This window comes from Numida meleagris, chromosome 5 (genome assembly GCF_002078875.1).
Source record: "Numida meleagris isolate 19003 breed g44 Domestic line chromosome 5, NumMel1.0, whole genome shotgun sequence".
Taxonomy (NCBI): domain Eukaryota; kingdom Metazoa; phylum Chordata; class Aves; order Galliformes; family Numididae; genus Numida; species Numida meleagris.
The window spans coordinates 58,449,423-58,469,405 of NC_034413.1; the positions used below are offsets into that span (position 1 = coordinate 58,449,423).

At 39.2% G+C, this 19,983-nt stretch overlaps 1 protein-coding gene across 49 annotated transcripts in view; it reads left to right on the plus strand.

The window, feature by feature from the left end:
• The window catches only part of LOC110399220, a 585,449-nt gene that overhangs the window by 314,471 nt on the left and 250,995 nt on the right, over positions 1–19,983 (plus strand). For 2 of the 49 annotated variants that reach the window (XR_002438976.1, XM_021397545.1), the window contains one exon: positions 6,574–7,777. The exons of 45 other annotated variants lie outside the window; for them this stretch is intronic. Coding sequence is in view for 1 of the 4 variants with exons in the window: in XM_021397545.1 (XP_021253220.1) it covers positions 6,574–6,657 (84 nt within the window). In the remaining 3 variants the exon portion in view is untranslated. Of the gene's footprint in view, positions 1–6,573; positions 7,778–8,946; positions 11,151–19,983 lie in introns of those variants that run through there. 2 more of the 49 variants (XR_002439021.1, XR_002439014.1) reach the window with 2 other exon arrangements.

Genomic DNA, 19,983 nt, shown 5'->3' on the forward strand with positions numbered 1-19,983 from the left:
TATATTGCAAACCTGCTATATGATTACAGAGTGAGAAACATGGATGGTCTTAAGAGTTTTAGGAAATAAAATGTCCCTTGCAAATGGGGATTTGAGGAATAGCTATTTTCCCAGATAATGGGTACTTTAAGAATAAGCACTTAGATTAAAGGAGGCTTGGTTTTATTTTAGAAGTCAATGAGGTGTCATACCTTTTTAGCAAAATGTGATTAATTCAAAATCTTACAGTTACTTTCTAATATTAAAATGACAAAATAGGCAGAATTGGATGAAAACCCAGTCAGCTGTTCACTTATCACACGTTAATCCCTCTCTGAATGTGGAGCATCGCGTGCAATTTTGAGGTGATATTGCATAAGCTGATGCTTACTGATCCACTAAGCTGGTTAAATGGCAATAGGTTTGTTAAAATTTAGTCCAATTAATTTATTTCACCAGAAAATTCCTAGATCCAGCAGCTGACTCTAGGAGTATAGAGTCAGCTATAGGAGAGTGGTTTTGTCTGAATTTAGATCTGAAAGCTCAGTGGCTTTCTCCTCTGCAAGGCCACCAAGCACACATCTGTGGCATTAGCCAATTTTCAGAAAGCATTAGAACAGCATGAGCAGCCATTTCAAGAAGGTGATTTTGTGAGACTTCTAGTTTTTCACATGTGTGGAAACCTATCCACCAAATTCTCAAAGAGGGGATGAGCAATTACATGCGCACTGCTTTCTTAAATCAGGCTAAGAGATCTTCACACAAGCTCATAAATTCTTTTCATATAAATGGTGCTATTGAGTTAACTGTATCCCAACCCAAATCATAGTTTTTCATATGGTGCTATGTTTTTGGATTTGTGTGCAAATTGAGTTAATAACACACTGATGTTCTAGTTGCTGCTGAGCAGTGCTTACACAGTCAAAGTCTTTTCTGTTTCTCACTCTGCCCTGCCAGTGAGGCACAAAAGAATCTGGAATGGGACAAAACCAGGACAGCTGGCCCCAACTCACCGGAAGGATATTCCATATCATGTCATGCTCAGCAATAAAAGCTGAGGAGAAAAAAGTGCAAGATGTTCAAAATTATGGTGTGTGTCTTCCCAAGTAACCATTATGTGTGATGAAGCCCTGCTTTCCTGGAAGTGGCTGAACATCTGCCTGCCTATTAGAAGCAGTGCACGAACTCCTTATTGCACTTTGCTCACATACACAGCTTTTGCTTTACTTATTAAACTGTCTTTATCTCAACCCATGCATTTTCTCACTTTTATTACCCTTCCAATTCTCTCCCCAAACCCACCCAGGGGGAGTGAGGAAGTGCTTGTGTGGTGCTGAGCTGCCCACTCAGGTTAACCCACAACAGCAATTTTAAGCTTAAACCAACCAATTTTCTCTCCTGTCTGAAAGTAACATTGGTATATATCATGGAGAAGGCTTCTTTTTTTTTTTCCTCAAACTGAAAAATAATCAAAAGCTTCATCCTTTCCCCTTCACTCCCTGCCTAGCTCTACGTATCTCCATCCATTTACACATTACTATTAACTATTTTAATCCATCAATGTTAATCCTGCCGTGACTTTCAATGATTTCAGTGCAGTGAGTTCCTGAGATGAGCCTGTATGTCTAGGATGATTTGTAGGACTGACTTTTTTTGATGTTGCAGATGTTCTTAAAGGAAAATAGTATTTTTGCCCCCAGAAGGATGAAAATATGTTCTTATGACAGGTAGGGGCAGAATGCTTTTGTTATGATTGACACAAATTACAAAAGCTATGAGGATAAAAAAAAAGATAAAATTGGGGTGCAAAAATATTTAAAAGAGGACAGATCTCTTCACTGCACACGTGCATGTACTCTGGGCCCATTTTTGCCAGCATGACTGTTTAACAGGAGTTTTTCATAGCATGTGTTTCTGATCTCACTCATGTATATACACATCAGCGCATATCCTTTAAGGTCCCTGATTTGCCCTGACATGATTACACTGCATGTAAGAACAAAGATAGGCTCTGATATGGGGAACTCTAAATACCTCAGGGACTTCACTGCTGACAGCTGTGGGTTAGGCTCTGTGAATGGGAATCCATAGAAAAAGCTACTATAGATCTACAGTGAAAAGGGGCTAAGATACAGTGCAGTTACTAAGGTATAAAAGCAGGTTATCAAGAACCAGACAGAACCCAGTTGGCATTGCCAGTTATGAAATATCTCAGTTGTGCAAGGCCAGTTACAGCTGAGCAAAGTACCTGTGTTTTTTTCCAGAGGTGGAAAAAAAAGGAGGCAAAAAGATCTGAGGAGAAGAGGTCTTAATTCTCTTTGCTTTTACTTCATTGTGGCTGCTTTGTTGGGATGCTACAGTGAAGGATTTCAGGCTGCACAGTCAGACTGTCTTAAAGGACGAAGGCCCTTAATGTTGTCCAGATATATATGTTATATGTGTACTGTCTTTGATTATAGTGACTTATTCTCACACCTAAATATTATTTAACCAGCAAGAATGTCAAAATCTATCCGTTTATTATTGATTTCCAATTCACGTTTGATCAAAGCCTCATTGATACATCAATCAAATTCATTGCAAACTTAATCCTAACCGCTCTCATTTTAAGGGACTGATTCCTTTCTCCGTTATGTTCAGCCCACTGAAAACACCAGTGCTTTCTGTAAGTCTCTTTTTTTTCACCCTTCTGTTTAGCAATCTCCCAGCCTTTTTTCATGACAAATGCGTTCATATTTCTGGAAAGCTTCATGCTTATTGCTTTTGTCATTTAAGCCCTCCTAGCACCGTTGCCCTCTATTATCTTTGCTGTTGCATAGTTGTACCATAATGATCTGAACAAATGCTCATCTGTCTGGATTTTCATGCTTCCTTTTTGTGTTTCTTTCTGATTTCCCACAATTTACAAATTGGTAGCATTAGCAGATTATTAAATATAGCAATTCCCTGTGATGAATTTGTCCATTTCTCAGGTTAAAGAGCAATGTATTCATTGCATGAACATTTGTTCTCTTTTATTCACAATCCACTAAATAATCTGACTAGATGACGGTTTGATGTATGGATTCTGGGAAACTTATGTCTGTAGGCCAACTTTGAGGTAAGACTTGACAAATCATTTTCAGAACTGTGTGACAGATCCTCAGGCAAAAATCTGTTCAAATCTTTTCAAAGATTATTCTGGAGACTTCTTGCAACACGTGAGCATAACATCTTAATCCTCTTCATTTTACAGTTTCTTTACTTATTGTTCAGTAACTGTTGTGGCCAGGGAATGACTAGAAGTAGGCAAAAGAATTTTGGTAAACAGCTAAGTTCTAAAATAGTATCAGAGACAACAAAACATCCTTAAATTGTGAGTTTGACTGGGGAGATGTATATATTTGTTTGTATTTATATGTATATAATGCTCTTATTTTTAATATTAATTTTATATCATTTTAGGGAAGTAAGTGATCAACTGGCATGTATTGAAAATACATAAACCTCCCTATAAATAATGATTGGGATTAAAAACAATATAAAAAGCCAGGAAAAAAAAATCAGATTATTACAGTTGGATTTTGAGACAAGTCATGTACTGCTTTTTTTCTTTCCCTTTTGTATTTGAAGTGGCCAGTATGAATGTCCACATGATTGATGTTAGCTTTCAATTCTATGACTTGTTCTAGTTTGTATCACAATATTTTACTGATGTACGAGTACATTAGTTTTATCTGGTGTTTTTTTTTGTTGTTGTTGTTTTTATGCAGCTCAATTCATTTAGTTGGTTTTTTTGTTGTTGTTTAATATTTTTCATTAAATTGGTAGAATGATCAGGTAGCTAACACTAATGTCATGAAAGGAACATTTTAATTGTTCACTGAATATATATTTAATGTTTCAAAACATTTCTCTTTCTCCATATTTAGGAAAGTGAGTTTGTAGGAAGTTAACCGAGGCATGCAATGAATCAGCAGCAGCGTCAATAACACAGCTATAGGCTTCTGGCTTGACTTTTGCTAGCCTTCCTGATTCAATACAAACTAGACATCTTGCAAACTGCTGAGTCACAAAGAAATGCTAGTTTCAATATTAACCTTTTGAAGTGAGCATTCATTAGTCTTCCACAGCAAATGAGTGCCTAGTACATGTAGATCACAAGTTTGTACTATGTGTCTGGTGGCTGCATTTCCATGGTCAACATGGTGTCTGGATTAGAAATTAACATCAGTTAGTAATTTAAATTGTGCAAATAAAGGGGCATTTACAGATATTGCCCCTGGTTTCAGCATTACTATCAAATTTTGTTATTCCTTGGTCTGTTTTACGTTGGTAACTTATATTGCCACTGATGTATTATACTCACGTCTTGTGTATCAGCGATCACAATACTTATTGTGTTTTTCAAGACTATTTGGAATCTTTTTTTTTTTATCCATGAAAGCAAAATGCCATCAGTCTTAGGAATTGTTTATCAACCAATCAGCTATAAATGTAATGATCTGGAAGTCTAAACTGAAAGAGGAAGGGACATCTTGTCTCCTGGAGAGATCTCATAAGTGTTAATTGAATCTTCATTGTGTGTAAGTGAAACAGCAGTGTTTGTGATTAATTTAGGAAGGTGTCACCAGCATTTTCAGGTTCCATTTCAATTAGCTTCCCCCAGCACAAAAAAACCATCTACACAGAAGCATCTATTTCTAGCAGGTGGGTGTCATCACCTAGTCTTGTCAATCTCTATGGATTTTATGAGTTTCATTAAGAGATAGTCAATATAGTCAATGCTACTCATGCAAGGACACAGGTTTTATAAACCTTTCACTTCTATGTTTCTGTAAATTACTTTCTACTTGCTCCTACCTAGCTATAATTAGAAAACAGTTTCATTCTGAACTGTAAGTATACAGCCCATTGCCTGCAAGGCCAGATAGAATGGGTAGATGTGGTTTATATGGCAAACATGAAAACAGCCTGATCCACTGACAGAAGCAATCCACAGCCCTGAATCTGAGGTTAGACTAGCTTTTAATTTTATTGTTGCATATGCATGAAGATTTCCCATACCTTTTTTAAAAACAAACAAACAAAAAAAACCAGCAGATATTGGGTGGAGATTTCACTCTACATACTTACGTCCTTGTATGTGTGATTTGATGCTTTAAAATGTTTATTAATATTATACTGGGTTAGCTTGAGGGAAAATTACATTTCTGTACATATTTAGAAAAATAACACTCTGTTAGAGCTTGTCACTATCACTGTATTGGTCAAAACCACCACCAAATCATTTGCTCTGAACTTTTCACTTCTTCCAGTGGCACACTGCTGTTTTGGTCTTGTTTTGGGGTCTTAACGCTTTTTAAATTTAAGTTTTGAAATTGCCCAGAGACACTGTGGATGCCCCATCCCTAGAGGTGTTCTGGGCCAGGTTGGACGGGACTTTGCGCAACCTGGTCTCGTGGAAGGTGTCCTTGCCCACAGTGAGGGGGTAGAACAAGATGAGCTTCAAGGCTGCTTCCAGCACAAGACGTTCTGTGATTCTGTGACTCTTGGAAATGGTTGAGGGTGAACGGGCTCTCGTGCAGGATATGAGAATAACTTTGATGAGAGTACAAGAGAAGTCTGACTTCAACTGTTTATTTTAATCATTTCAACAGTCTCCTGTTGCTCTTGAGTAAATATTTTCTTTGAAGTGTTTCATTACTAATATTCTCTTCATGTTCTCTGCAGTATGAGTGTTTTTCAGCTCTCATATAACCTTTATATATATTCATCTCGAAGAAGCCCACACTGCATCACTGATCTTTGATTTCCTCTCACCTATAATTCTTTCATGCTTAATAGATTTCATCCATGGATAAGTATTATTTTAGACTTTTTGCCAATGTTTAATCCCACAAGCCGGTTCTCTACATAAGGCAGTTACACCAGCTCTCTGTGAAGAATGCTCTGGCTTCATTTATATAAGAGACCTAACCTAGTGAACCTCCATAGATTAATATGTAGTGCTAAGAAGAAAGAAATCATTCTTGGCCTCAAACTATATCTGAAATATTTTACCTTTTCAAAATAGTTTCCAAGGCTACAAACTGCTGCGTTTCTACTTTGCTTTATTCATTACTTTGAGTATGAAGGAAAGAGTCAGTGTTTCTCAGAGGAACTCATCTCTCTGGTTAGTGTAGCGCAGACCAGGACATCACCCAGTTAGTTCCTGGTTATAAGTACAAATAAGAAGTTAGAGACCTCAATCTTATTTGCCATTTAGTGTCGACAAAGTGATGCAGAGAAGTACATTGTCTGAAAATGAGAAGTAATATGGATTGCCTTTTTCTCTCTCATACCTTTACTATGTGGTAACTGGCCAAAAGGATACTCCATACCATGTGACACTGTGCAATAACTATAAAACTGTGCGGAGCTGGCCAGAGGAGGTAGCTGTTGCTCAGGAACTGACTGGGCATTGGTCAGTACGTGGTGAGAAATTGTGTATTGCATTACTTGTTTTGTAAATATGGTTGCCAGTTCTTTGGGATTAAAGCCACTTTTCTACTGACTTTGATAGAAGTTGTAAATGCTCATTTCATTTATGTTTTATTCTGTTTTTTTCTACAGGAATCTCCCCTGTCATATGTCAAGTCGGCATCCTGGAAAATAGGAACATGTTATTCTCAAGTGTTCGTAAACTTCCCGTACTAGTTTAATAGACTCTGTGAAAACACCTTTTATAGCAAAATCAAAACACGTAAAAACCTTAATTCTTAGAATAATATTAACAATATTTTAATAATTAATGAAGAGTTTTAGTAGATCTTGGAGATCAAAACTGTAAGTCAAAAAAACATTCATTTCAGGAGCAGAGGTGATCGGAGAACCACGTGCTTCACTGTAAGGACAGTAGGGTCATCAAAATGGTCATTGTTATTGTTAAGTCTGGTTACCAGTATGTGACAAGGCAAATGCTGGCAGGATAGTGGGGGAAAGAGTGGATATTTAAAGACTGATCAGAACACAGAGGATCTGATGTTTATAGAGAGTTTTCCCTGTGGTTTGCTGAGAGAAGGAAGGGATGTTCACTGGATATTTAGATTCCAAATTACTTCAAGAAATTACAGTCAAAGTTATTGTGAATTTCTTTAAAGTGATCTTGTCCTTGGCTCTGCAACGTTTCACATTTTTAGCAGTTCTTTTTTACATTAAGTACTTAACCAAATGATGTGCAAATGATTCATAGGGGAGCTTTATCACTGTCAGGCAACTGGTTTGATCCGATGAGCTTAAAATCTTCAGCAAAGCATCGGAAGCTAAAATAGTGAGGCCACATACAACTCTGATCTAAACAGAGGAGCTCTGCAACTGCTCACTTCCCTTTTCCTTTTCTTTACCCTGAAAAATGTTCATTTGTAAGACACAGCGTTTCCTCTCCTCCAGTATCTAGAGGTATCAAGACAAAACTCCAGAGATTTCTCCCATTTATTTATTGTTTACTTATTTTCAGTTAGAAGAGACCAATAAAGATCACTCAGTACAACTGTCTGATCACCTCAGGGCTAAGTAAAAGTTGAAGCATATTACTGCAGCATTATTTAAATGCCTCTTGAACACTGACAGGCATGGATCATCAACAACCTCTCTAGAAACCTGTTCCGGTGAACAAGTTCCTTATAAAGCTTCTTGCAAAATACCACTTTTGGTTTTGTTTAAACTAAATCTGTTTAAAGACAGATTTAGTGTCAGTCAAGCTTAAAAAAAGAAAAATAAAAGTACTGTGAAGAGTGTAAGGGTATGGAGAAGTAAAGTGTTTGCTCCTTTGAGTGTACCTGGCCAAGGGCCTTTTTTCCAAAGCAACAAGGGTTAGTAAGAAAGGAAGGCTGAGATACGAACCAAATCTAGCCACTGCCACCAATTAATGATGGCATGTGGGAATGTTTATTTCAGTGTATTTGACCCGCTCTTTCCTGTGTGTATGTGTACTGAAGGACAATATGCCAGCTGCTGAAGAGATGCGAATGTGGGTGAGTGTACTGAGTGCCGGTTACTGGAGTCAGGCCAGGGCTGTAGGCCTGCAGACGGTGTTGCCAGCTACTGCAGTGAGAGGGGATGCTAATGTCAGCAGCTGGAGGGGCCATGGCTCTCAGGGTCTAAGAATGGTCCCACAGACTTTGCACCTACAGTGCCACGTAACAAGTGGGCCACTACGAGTGGAATTTAGTGCCAGCTGCTGGAGTCAGGCTGGGGGTACAGGTGCCCCAGGCGCGTGGTTCCAGCTTCTGGAGTGGGTGAGGATCCTGGCATCAGTAATTGTATGGTCCTCTCTGGGCCTAGGGTGGCCTGCACAGAGTTTGAGTCTGGAGTGACAGCTACTGGTGGACTGGTGTGAGTGAACTGGGTGCCAGCTCCTGAAGTCAGGCCTTGGGTGTAGGCATGCTGACTGTAGTGTCAGCTCCTGGGGTTCTGCATTCCCAGCCAGCAGGGCCTCAGGTCTGGGCCACGACGTCAGTCAGACAAAAGGTCCATGCCAGTATTTGTAGATGTGGTGTGTCTGAGAGATGAGGAACAAGAATGTGAGTGGGTGTGTACTTGCAGTGAACTTCAAGCTGAACTAACCAGCCCGTTGTCAACGGTTTACGGGCATTCAGCCCAGTTCTGTGACGAATGGGACGGGGACCCATGGGCCCATGCCCCGGGAAAAGGGTAAGGAGATGGCCCTGAGAGCAAAGAACAGCGGCAACAACCTGAGGAGAAACAAACTAATTTACTAAATAAGATATCGGAATGCAAAACAACACACTATAATACAATATAATTACAATTTAAGCTGATAAATCCAATACAGAGAGAGAGAATGTCCCAAAATCAAGGTAGGCCTTACTCTACTACCGACGATAAGACGGCTGGAGAGTGAGGTGCTGCCAGGATGAGAGATGGGCAGAAAAAGGGATGAGGTCTCGTGATTTGCAAATTTTTATCTTTCCCTCTGGCTGGGAATGGTAACAGAGGAGCAAAGTACTGTGGGGATTGTAGTAGTCCTTCTCTTCTGAGAACCTGGTACATTCACTACATGATGTTATGATGTGGAATACCAATAACCGAAAATCACAAAACCATGACACCCATGAATGGGGTAAGAAGCTTGAAATCTGGGTGGAGGTGCTGCTGCTCAAAGGATCCATGAATGTGTACGTGCTTGCGCACCTGGAGAGTGCTGCATGTGTACCTTCACTAGTGAATTTCTCTCTCTGCCAGCTGGAGAGGAGGAAGGGGACTCAGCTTTCTACAGTTTCACATGAGTCCTATGTGTAAATGCTGTTCAAGGCATCCCTTGGCTTGGCCAGCCTGTGCAACCATTCATGTCAGTGTCCTGTCTCTGTCAGTGTGTGTTTGTGTGTCTCTGGTATATGTGGTACTGGCTGGATCTGCAATGGGAAAAGGCAGCAGCTGTGGCCCTCAGCCTGCTGATGCTTCTAACAGAAGTATTCCTCATGGTAAAGAAGAGAAACAAAAATTCTGTACTTCTCCCTTCTAAAACATTTTTGAGACAGATAATAGTGCTCAGTATTTGTTTATTTTTGCATGAGAACGTTTTGAATTGTATCACGTACTGGGAATATGTAAGATCTATCCGTGCCAAGTGATTTATGGCAAGAATTATCAATTTCAGTGAAATTTCAGCGAGAGATATTTGTTCATTCTTTTTATTTTAAGCATTTAAAAAAAAACTCATAGAGGAAGGGGTTGAAGTTGATGTTGAATAAAATGCCTTTATTTAAAGCATTTTTAACTAAAATAAAAGTGGAAGACACTAATTGAGGAATACAATGTGCAAATTATTTTTAGGATGTTTTATTACAACACAAGTATTTCAATTGTATAGAGATTTCTTTTTAGATATACACAAGTACTGAAAACAGCACGATGCTTCAAAATGTCACTGTATTTGCTGTTCTGACCAAAAAGGAGGCAAAAGTGGAAACTGGATGGAAAATGTTCTCTACTACCTTTCAAGCAACATTGTTTTGTCAGTGTAGTCATGCTGTTTGTATCCCCAGAATCACAATGAATAGCAGTTAACCTTCGCTCTGGATACAATAGGATATTCACTCTATATGACCCTTTATAATGTAAGAAACTGCATTAAAGCCCTGACCAAAGTCACAATGCATCTGGTAAGTGTTTTTTCCCACCTTTTCATTGGAGGTACTAATTGGTAACTGGAGGGGGAAGATTGGCTATTATTCACAAGCAAGAATCAGCAGGAAGCTAAGGAAGTCAGTAATTGTGTTTTCTCAAAAAGAAAGTGCCTCCACCTGATGTAGGTATTTGCAAAGCACTGTGGGAGAGAAACGAACATTTTGCAAGATAAGTAGCAGAGAAGGAATCTTGTACACCTTCAAGATTCTGTCTCTGCTATAATCCTAGGATGCTTTCCGATCTTCAACTTTTCTTGTTCAGAAATTATTTAGAGGGTGAGGTAAGAATTAGGACCTAGGTGCATCAGAAAAAAAATGCATGTGGTGGCTGCAAAGGACAGACAACTTTAACGATTAGCCCAGAAGTGATAGGCTTTGTATGGTTGTGAAATCAAAAATGGTGATAGGCTAGGGGACAGACTAGTATGTCATATACATGAGGGGTAGATATGTTTTGAAATAGTTGTCTTTGTTATTTTAACCCTTCTCTATCCTGTACTGCCACACTGTTGGCAAGAGTTATCTTTGATTCAGTTACAAAGCAAGTGAACCATTGTAGCTTTAATAGAATTTAAGTAAAACTCAAAATCGGAGCCTTTTTTATGTAGTATGCAATGTAAAAAATAAGGATGAGCATTTTTTCACTTGGTTTCCACCAGATGGATTATTTCTAGTTGACTGATTATATCTCCTACACCTGGTGATATGAATGATGGGCTAGTTAAAATGGTGTGTGTTTTAATTTATTTTCTTTTTTTTATTAAGAAAATCTAGAGAGTTGCTTTATTTTTCTTAACTACCGCAAAAAGAGCACAAGTGAATGCTGCTGGTTCCTGGAGCTCAATCATGCACTTATGCAGACATGTTCCTTCATGCTGTGTCTTCTGTTTTTGTTGCAAGGCTTACCAGAATGTACATTGCTAGCTGTGGTTGCAATACAAGGGATGCGAGATCATGGGATGGATGGGACGGATGGTGAGACTGTGGGAAACTCATGCACGGGTGAGTGGGATCATTGTTATGACAAGAAGTTGTGACTTTGCTGGAGGGAGGAAAGAAAAAATTCTTGTGTCCTTACTAAAGGCTAATAGAGACCACCTCTGTACCTGGCGTTTGGGAGGCTATAAACTGTTTGAAATTTACCTTGTGTTGAACTTTTCCAATGGAGTTATTTTCTTTTTTATACTGCTTTTTAGAAGACACTGTCTCCTAAAACTTTTGCATAAAACTGACTTGAGGAATCAAAATCCATAACCCGAGATTAGGTTATAAAGCAGGTATGTTCATTACGGTGCTGCGCCCACACCGGATGCGAGGGGGTCACTGCCCTACCAAACTCGCATACCCCTAGACAAAAGTGTTAGACATTTAAAAGCCAAACTTATACATATTCATTGAGCCCTGTTACATATTCATTACTTTTCCGGGAATTCATTTGCATGTTCTCCCTCCCCTTTGCACATGCGTTGTAGCTCCTTCTGGTGGTCGTTGGATGAAGGCTCGACGTCTTCCTCCCCACTCGGTGGTCGCTCTTGGATGAAGTCAGGAGTCTTCATCTTGACCTTTGTCCCAGTTTGGGGAGGCTCTCCTATTTTGCATGCCTTTGTAGTTTCTTATCGTTCCCCCTTTCACTGTTTTCCTTTTTGTTCTTCTCTTACTGACTTGCAACAATCTGATAATGGAGAGCTAAACTAAACAATGTCTGGCAGTGAAGACCCAGCTCAAGGCCCCTGACTCCCAATTCAAAACTATTAAGAATAGTACTGGTGGAGTAGGAGCAAAGCTCCTAAACAGTATATTGTTTCAAAGACTTGAAACTGAAAAAGAATTGCTGTTATTTGTACTCTTATTGGTGTTGTTTGTTTGTTTTGTTGTTGGGCTGAGAGTGAGGAAGCTTAATTCTAATGCCTGCTCTATAGGCTTTTTATTATTAACAAGTTTTATTGAGAAAAAAAAGTTTATGATGTAGTACTATGTGTAGTACTACATACATCTAACATCATATGTACTACATACATATAACATCTGTCAGTTCTTCTAAGAAGCTTAGGAACTTCCCCAATTTCAACTAAATTTGACAGGGGTAGAAATATCAGAGCTGGTGTGATGCATGGTGTTTTTTGGGGATATGTGTGGTTGTGGTTTTTTTTTCTTTCTCTTTTTTATGGAACTAGTCAGTAAAGAAAAGTGTAGAGGAGAGGAGTAAGTGCTCTCTTTCCCTGGAGACAAAAACTGTGGGATGATCTCATCTGCAGGGTTAAACACCACGGAATCCACATTTCTGAAATCCAGAATTTTCTGTGCCCCAGTGCAGCTTCTGTGGGGATTAGAAATGTGGCTTAATGATGTAGGTGAGGGAAAATATTGAATGGATTTAAGGTTTAAAGTAATAGGTTTCTTCTTGCAGAATTGTTCTAACTAGATCAAGTTCCATGTTGTGCAGAGGTAGATGAATCCCCAGCTGCCAGCACCTGTACCCCTGCTATTCAGAGGAAGGAGAGTGCCAAGCATCTGACCTGATAAGGACTTAAGTAGAGGTCTTATAGTGAGAATCACCGCATTGCACAGATGTCCACTTTTGCTCTAAATATACACCAAAGCTTACAAAAAGACTCCTACTGCTGGGTTTTCCTGTTGGCTGACTGCACTAATATTTGAGGGTCAGCAGAGCCTGATCAGTGGGTCTTCAAGACCTGTAGGCACTCACTAAATCCTGAGTTGGTTTTGCAACATAGCACAGTGGGGATGTTCGGAAGTAATGCAACACAGAGGTTTATGTAAGTAGATGAGTAGAATTACTCATCCCGTCTGGTCCATGTGGTAGAAATATGTCTTTTATACTTCTTGATGAAGGATGTTCTTTTATACCAGGCTGAACAACTTAGTTTCCCTTTGTGCTCCATGTCCCGTCTACTAATTAGCAAGGATTTCCTTTGTCCCATCAATATATGTGGAGTCAGTCTCTTCACTTGGGCATTGAGAAGTGCTCCTTGCGGTCTTCTGCCATTTGCTTCTGTTGGATCGAATTCAAGCAAACACTGAGTGGCTAGATTTCAATGAGTTAAGAGAGTTCAAACTCAAATTCTCCTTTACCGCAAAGGAGAGAATCATATACAATATGTCTCATCAAGGGTGGGTATCGGCCTCTTGGGATAGCTGAATTTTGTTCTTGCTGGTTATACTGATCCTTCTGGATCTTCAATGGTGTCTGTGACCTCCAACAAATGTGACGAAAGATTGTACTTTATAACCACCTATTGATTTATTCTTTTAATTGAAGTTCTTACAGTACTTCACAGCCTCCGTCTCCTCATATTATACTTGTCCATCTGGTGTCTGATGTAGCTGCACTGCATGCTTAAGGTCTCTTCATTTTCTGTAACATTGTTGAGAGCTATTTAATATGGCTGTTTGCTGTTATAGTGAAAATCCACTCTTTCTTTAACTACTTTTCATTTGGGCAGAGCACTTCTATCCTTGAGATAGCAGAGATAAAAGAGCAGGGGAAGGGTATTCTAACACTCTTTTTGTTGTAGCTCATAAAACACCTTCTGAAATTCATTTTAAGGCATTTGAATGATGTGTAATAATATTTAATTCACGTTTTCTGCAGCTTGTCCTGTGCCCAGTAACCAGGGGCATTCGCAATGTAGAGACATTCTTGCGTAGAGACAGAAAGTACTTACCCAGATGATTTGCACAGGGGAACTTGACTTTGTTAATTACAGCACTAATGCAATCAAATTATTTCAATGACAAAAGAGGAGGGAGGCAGAAGAGGACTTTATAACAAAGCAGCTCATGAGTATAGGAGGCTTTATGCTGTTTAATCAATGTCATCTTGGTTTATAAACTGGGACTGGAATTTCCAGAGCTGGCCATCTAAGTTGACAGTTTGAGCAGTGCCTATAACTTCTCAGCTCTGTAGAGAATGTCTTCCTATACCAGGAGGTCAGATTCTTTCTGGTGATCTGCACTGCCCTTCTGCTTTTCCATCTGGCATCCTGGGATTCAGGGCTTTGGTGAAGCCAGGCCCCAGGAGTGTTCAATGCCATTTAACCTCAGCTGGGCCACCTTGTTTTCTCTTGGGCTGTTGTGGAATGCAACTGTGCAAGTGGCTGATTTCTCTGTTTAATTGGAAGTCTAAGAACAAAATATCGGAACAATTTTCTGTGAATTAAAATTAAACACTGATAATCCTTAAAATATATCTTAACAGTTATTAAAGCATCAACTTTAAAATCCAAAAGAATCTGAAGGCAGAGTTTTCTAAGATGTTATGGAAGAAGTATCAATAAAAAGAATGTCTTCAGAAAAAAATTATGCAATATATAATGAATTGTTTGCCTTGTAACTATAGGCTTAGGGGTGACAGTCTTTGAAGGCAGTTTAATAAAATTGAAACTACTTCTGATTATTTTTTATGTTAACTTATTTGGGTTTTTGGGGGGTTCCAATTTGCTTGACTTCTGAAGACAGCAAAGAAAATTTTGTCCTTGTGCCTCACAAAGCATCTAGGCTCTCTCTGTTGGGATGGACTCAGTTTCTTCATCAACACGTCTTTACTATTTGTGCTGAAGCTTACTTGAAGTGCTGTTAAGAGAAAAAATCAGCGAGAGGTGTTATTCCAAGTTAGTGTTTCAGACACTAAATTTCATGCAGTGAATTTACAAGGCTAATCTCCACGGAAGGAAAGTGGCAGGTGATCTGACTCCAGAGCATATTTGGAGAGATGGAGAGGTTAACATGCCTGTCCAAGGTAATTGCTTATAGTTGAGATGTGTGAACACTGCCCTTAGTATATTGAGTATGACAGACTGGTTTGTGGTGCAAGGACTTTTCTACACACTGTATTGTTTAGGGAGCAGGCTCTGAAAATGCCCTTAATAGTACTTGCTTTGCTGTCTTACACTGCCGTGTTTAGATATACCCTTATGCATGTTGAAGTATTGGTACTGGCAAGGTTCACTGAAGATGCTGCAGGCTCCAGTGGTAGAAATTAAAGGGTTTGCTTGCATGCTTGAGTTCTCTTTTTGGCACATTGCCTACTTCTGACAACCAGCAAAGCAGGGACATCTTCCCCAGCAGCTCAGATCTAAATCCCAGTTATGTAGATTGATTTCCAGCACAGCTCACACTGTGTATAAATCCTGGATCAAACAGGCAAATCACTGTTAATCACCACTAATCAGCATGATGGGGCCTGTAGACCTTTTCAGCCCTGCTTATTGGCTAGAGGGGACAAACCGCCAGTAGGTGCTGAGTAATTAACAGTTGCTGTTGAATTTAAGTGTCTGATGGTGTTGAATTTACGTGACTAGTGCTGCAGTCATATACTGTGTGGAGGAATGACACTTTCCAGAGCTCCAGCATCACTGTATATTTTTTTCCCAGCATGACTGTGATTCAGGCAGAGGAAGTATTAATCTGCTTGAGCACGTGAATTCTTCAGCAAAGTTTCTTCTTTCCATATACTCTGCTGGGTGCTGTACTCTTGGTTGTTGTCTTTAATTTTTATTTTTTTTCTACAGTTCGTGTTATGCTACTGAAGTCTGGCACTTACAATCTGGCATCTACCGTTTTTTGAGTAAGAAGAAAGATCTTTGACTAAAAGGAATACTAACACTGGATCTCAAACTTATTATTTGTCTTTGGTATTCACCATATGGTTTACTCCTAGATGACTGAAATCTGGAAGACCTTCGGGTAGCCTTCTGTGAATTTCATGCTTCTATTTTGCAATACACAGGTCTCGTTGTCTTTCCTTTTTTCTTTCTTTCTCATTAACAAGTCACATTTCAAAATGTGATTCTGTGAATTCAAAATAGAAATGAAATGTGGCAGGTTGCACAGTTGGGGAGAATTATGGCCCCTTTCTGATAGTTAATGTACCCAGAGCATTTGGCTTTGGTGCCTCATAATGCCACATGAGGCATGCAGTAACTGCCCAGAAACACATTTGTTAGCTGTCATGTCACTAGTTAATTATATCTTACTTCTGTTTCACTGCATTGTGCACAAGTTTGCTAAATGTTCGATGTGTATCTAAATGTGATTTACTGTCACAAAAGTCCCTTGGAGAATCTCATAGATACAAACAACAAGAAAGCTCCCTTTTAACATGCTTTCCTATCTGCAGAGCTCCAATTTAGTTTACCTTTGTTAATCTTTGAATTGGTAAACAATATTGCATGCAGTGTATAGCTTTAATTTAGACAGATTGCTTGCTTATGTGCATGTTCTCAGGTGCACTGTGAAAATGAGGTTTTCCCTCTTTTCTGAATCATATCATGAGTTGAAAATACAGCGTGTGTGTTGCTAGATCCTCCACCACTGTAATTCAGGACAGTTTCAAAGCCATGACAGCACTGCTGATTTATAACAGACAGAATTGAGATTTCGATGCTATTGGTGATGGGAAACTATTAAAAATCCATTTTCAGACTGCAGCTTTCTCTTTGCAAGCCCCAGTACTATGGGGATAAGAGGAGGAGATGTTGCTGAAGTGCAGTGGTGTGCGCTGGAGGTGTTGCTTGCTGCATTCTTCTCAATAAATTATTTTATTTTTCAGTCAGTGGCAGCAGCTTCAAGATGCCATAAGTGCTTTTGCTCTGGAATGAGACTTACTGTGTGTGTATGAGACTGGAATTTGTAAGCGTTTGCCAGCTGCTGAATTGCTGCTCTCTGCATGACGGGGCTTAGGGCAAAATAGCATCATAGCATTTGCTGTGTGACTGTTTCCTCTGTTCTGTGTTTGCTCTCAAGAAGTGCAAATCAAAACGCTAACCAGGAAGTATGTGGATAATTTGGAACTAGCTGGGGCAAAGTGGAACAGCAGAAATTAGAATTAATTTCTTGAATTACTTTCAGCATAGACAAACATCAGGAAAGTCATGGAGGACTGTTCCTGTTCTTGAGGGTGCTTTAGAGTTAGTTGGAATACTATTTTCAGACCTTGGGTTACAAAGTAAGCATGAAGGTAAGTAGTCTCACCCCTTTATGCTAGATCTGTTTCTAAGTCTCAATGTCCTTAAACTTTTATTTTCTAAGCAGAAAAGGTTTTCTAAGAGAAAAAGGTTGAGTGCTGAAGAGGAAATGACATGACATTTTTGGTTTGTAGATTCAAGCACAGGCTTTCTGGTTACTTTAACTATTCCACGAAGCTCAAAGTGGATGAGACAGTGTTTATAATGAATTCAGGCAGGAAGTAAGCTCTCTATGCCTTGAAACTGGGTAGCCATGAAGACCTCTTGGAGTTAACATGGAAAAAAATGAAGAGTCAGTAGTTCCTCTTTGGAGCCATATGAGTAAATGAGAACGTGAAGCTTGGTTTTGTGTGGAGGCTAGGTGACGTGAATGCATGCCCTTAAAGAATAGGAATTGCTACATACATAATGAATGGGAAGTCAACAGAGAGGTTTAGTGATAGTGAGAGCATGGGCAAACCAAGGAGATAATTCCTTTGACCACAAATGAAACCTTGCTTCTGCAGAAATCAGTAGACTTCTTACAATAGCTCAGCTAAGCCAGAATTTTATCCCACATCCTTTATGGTTATCAGAGGATCTAACAGATGCAAGAGGAAATAACAAAGATTGGAATATGCTTTTAAATATCTACTTTGAATGGGTGAAAACTGTGCAGAATCCAGATATTGCAGTTGCTTACAACTAAGGCCGAGATCTTAAGATTATGATTGCAAGGGCTTTTTTGGAAGAGAGATCAAATATCTTGAAAACACTTTTATGCACATAACATAAGGTTATAAAGCTCCTTTTTCTTTCTTCCTTTCATCATGGTCTCTTACCACAGGCATTTTCCGTTTTATACTTTATAGTATAAACTTGGTGCAGCTGCATTGTTGTTAACCTTAGCAAAAGATAAACCAGGAACAATTTGCATAACTACAGTTGCTTATCTTTCTTTGTGTTGTTTTCTCACTATGCCCGGCAGGCATGGTTGGAATTCATTTACAGTAATTTTATATAATCCGTGAAACTTAGGAATTTCACTATGGGAGGAACCGGCTGAAGTCAGTTATTCTCTGCTGTTTGCAAATGAGTTTTCTGAAGATAACGTTTGTAAGATGTTTTTAATGAGGATCCCTAGGTTTGTTTACGTATATATGTATGAAAAATCCAAGTGATGCCCTTCATCTTGTTATATTATCATATTCAATTTCAGCCTTAGCAGTGAGAAATGAAACTATCTAAGGATAACCTCTCGCTGCAAGTTGACTCCCTTTAAGATTTAGGACAGTCAATGAAACCTGGACCTCCTTATTTTCAGGTCTTTTAAAATGCTGTTATGAGTAGACACAGGTAATTGGAAAGATGGAACCCAAAATGACTGCTGCAGGATGTCAGCTGATGAAGTCAGCAGGGTTTGAGCCAGACCTCTGCTGCCAAATTCCACGTGTCTGCATTTGATGTTGGCACCCATAGGTTCCAGCTGTCTGGTGGGAACTTCAGTTAAGAAAGATTTGTCTCTGTGGGTTCATCTTAAGAAAAGTCTTGTTCTGTGTGTTCTGTTACAACACAGTTTTTGATAGCCTACCATGAATGCCTGTAATGAGGTAAATAAATTAAGGCCATAAAGCTTTGGATGCACTAAATCTTACTGCTGAGCTTGTTGGAGTAAAAACGCTTGATTCATGTGTCTCAGATGAGTTCTATTAAGTTGTTAGCATAATGTTGACTAGATTGATTCCATTTAGGGTAGTGGAGTTATTCTGGTGGCAAAATGAAGTTTACTGGATGCTAAAAATTACTGCTGGTAAGAGTAAATTTTTGTCCATGTAATTATGGAAGGCCAGGACTTGATTTCTTGATTTAAAATCAATCATGGCTTTTGAAAGCTATTTTTAGATCAGCATGAGAACAGAGATTGAATGTAAATTTAAGGATTAATCTAGTACTTGTGGCTTGAGGTAGGTAGGCAGGCAAGCATCTAGGGCTAAGGAGAAATTTCAATCTGAACTTGCCAAAACAGAGGATCCACCATTGTTGTTTTTTCTTACATAAAGCTTATCTGAAAGACATCATTAGATGCTTGGATTACCTGATGATACATATTTGGCAGGATCATCCACCAGGCATTTGGAAGATATTCTTTACTTATGAGGGCAGTGAGACACTGGAATAAGCTGCTGGAGAATCTGTGCATGCCTCATCCCTGGGGAGGTTTTCAAGGCCGGGCTGGATGGGGCTTTAGGCAAGGAGGATGTAACTAGATAATATTGAAGATCCATCAAAGTCATTCTATGATTGTTCAGGGATGCCTCTTGTAGTCCTAAGTCTGCATCCCATATCAACCTTTGATCAGTCTGTTTTGAGACAGACAATTTAATTCGTTGCTATCCATAAACAAAAGGTTACAGAACCTCTTTTTTTTTTTTTCTCTAGTTAGCTTATTATAGGGGTATTGGACAGACGCGAAGAGGCACTTTGCCCATAGTTTCTGCTTCTTGAAGGATTCTGGGAGATCTTTTCTGCATGATTTTAATATAGCCTGTTGGAGCATTCACCATCAACTGTATAAATCTGTAGTCAGAGGTCACATGAGGAAACAAGCAGTGAATTCAGCCATCTAATGAAGGGGAACAAGATATTCTCCAGAAGTATACAGTTTGATTCACACATGGAAGAGACAAACTACCTTTAGGGTGTGGTCAGCCCTTGCAGACTGCTGAAGGAATTAATACCAGAACTCACAAATACATTCCCTTCTCCCCATTTTTTGAAGTGTGGGAGAGGAAAGAGAAGGTATGTAGACACCACTGGCAATAAAACTTACTTAACTCTGAGGACCTAAAACAGAATTTATGAATTATTTA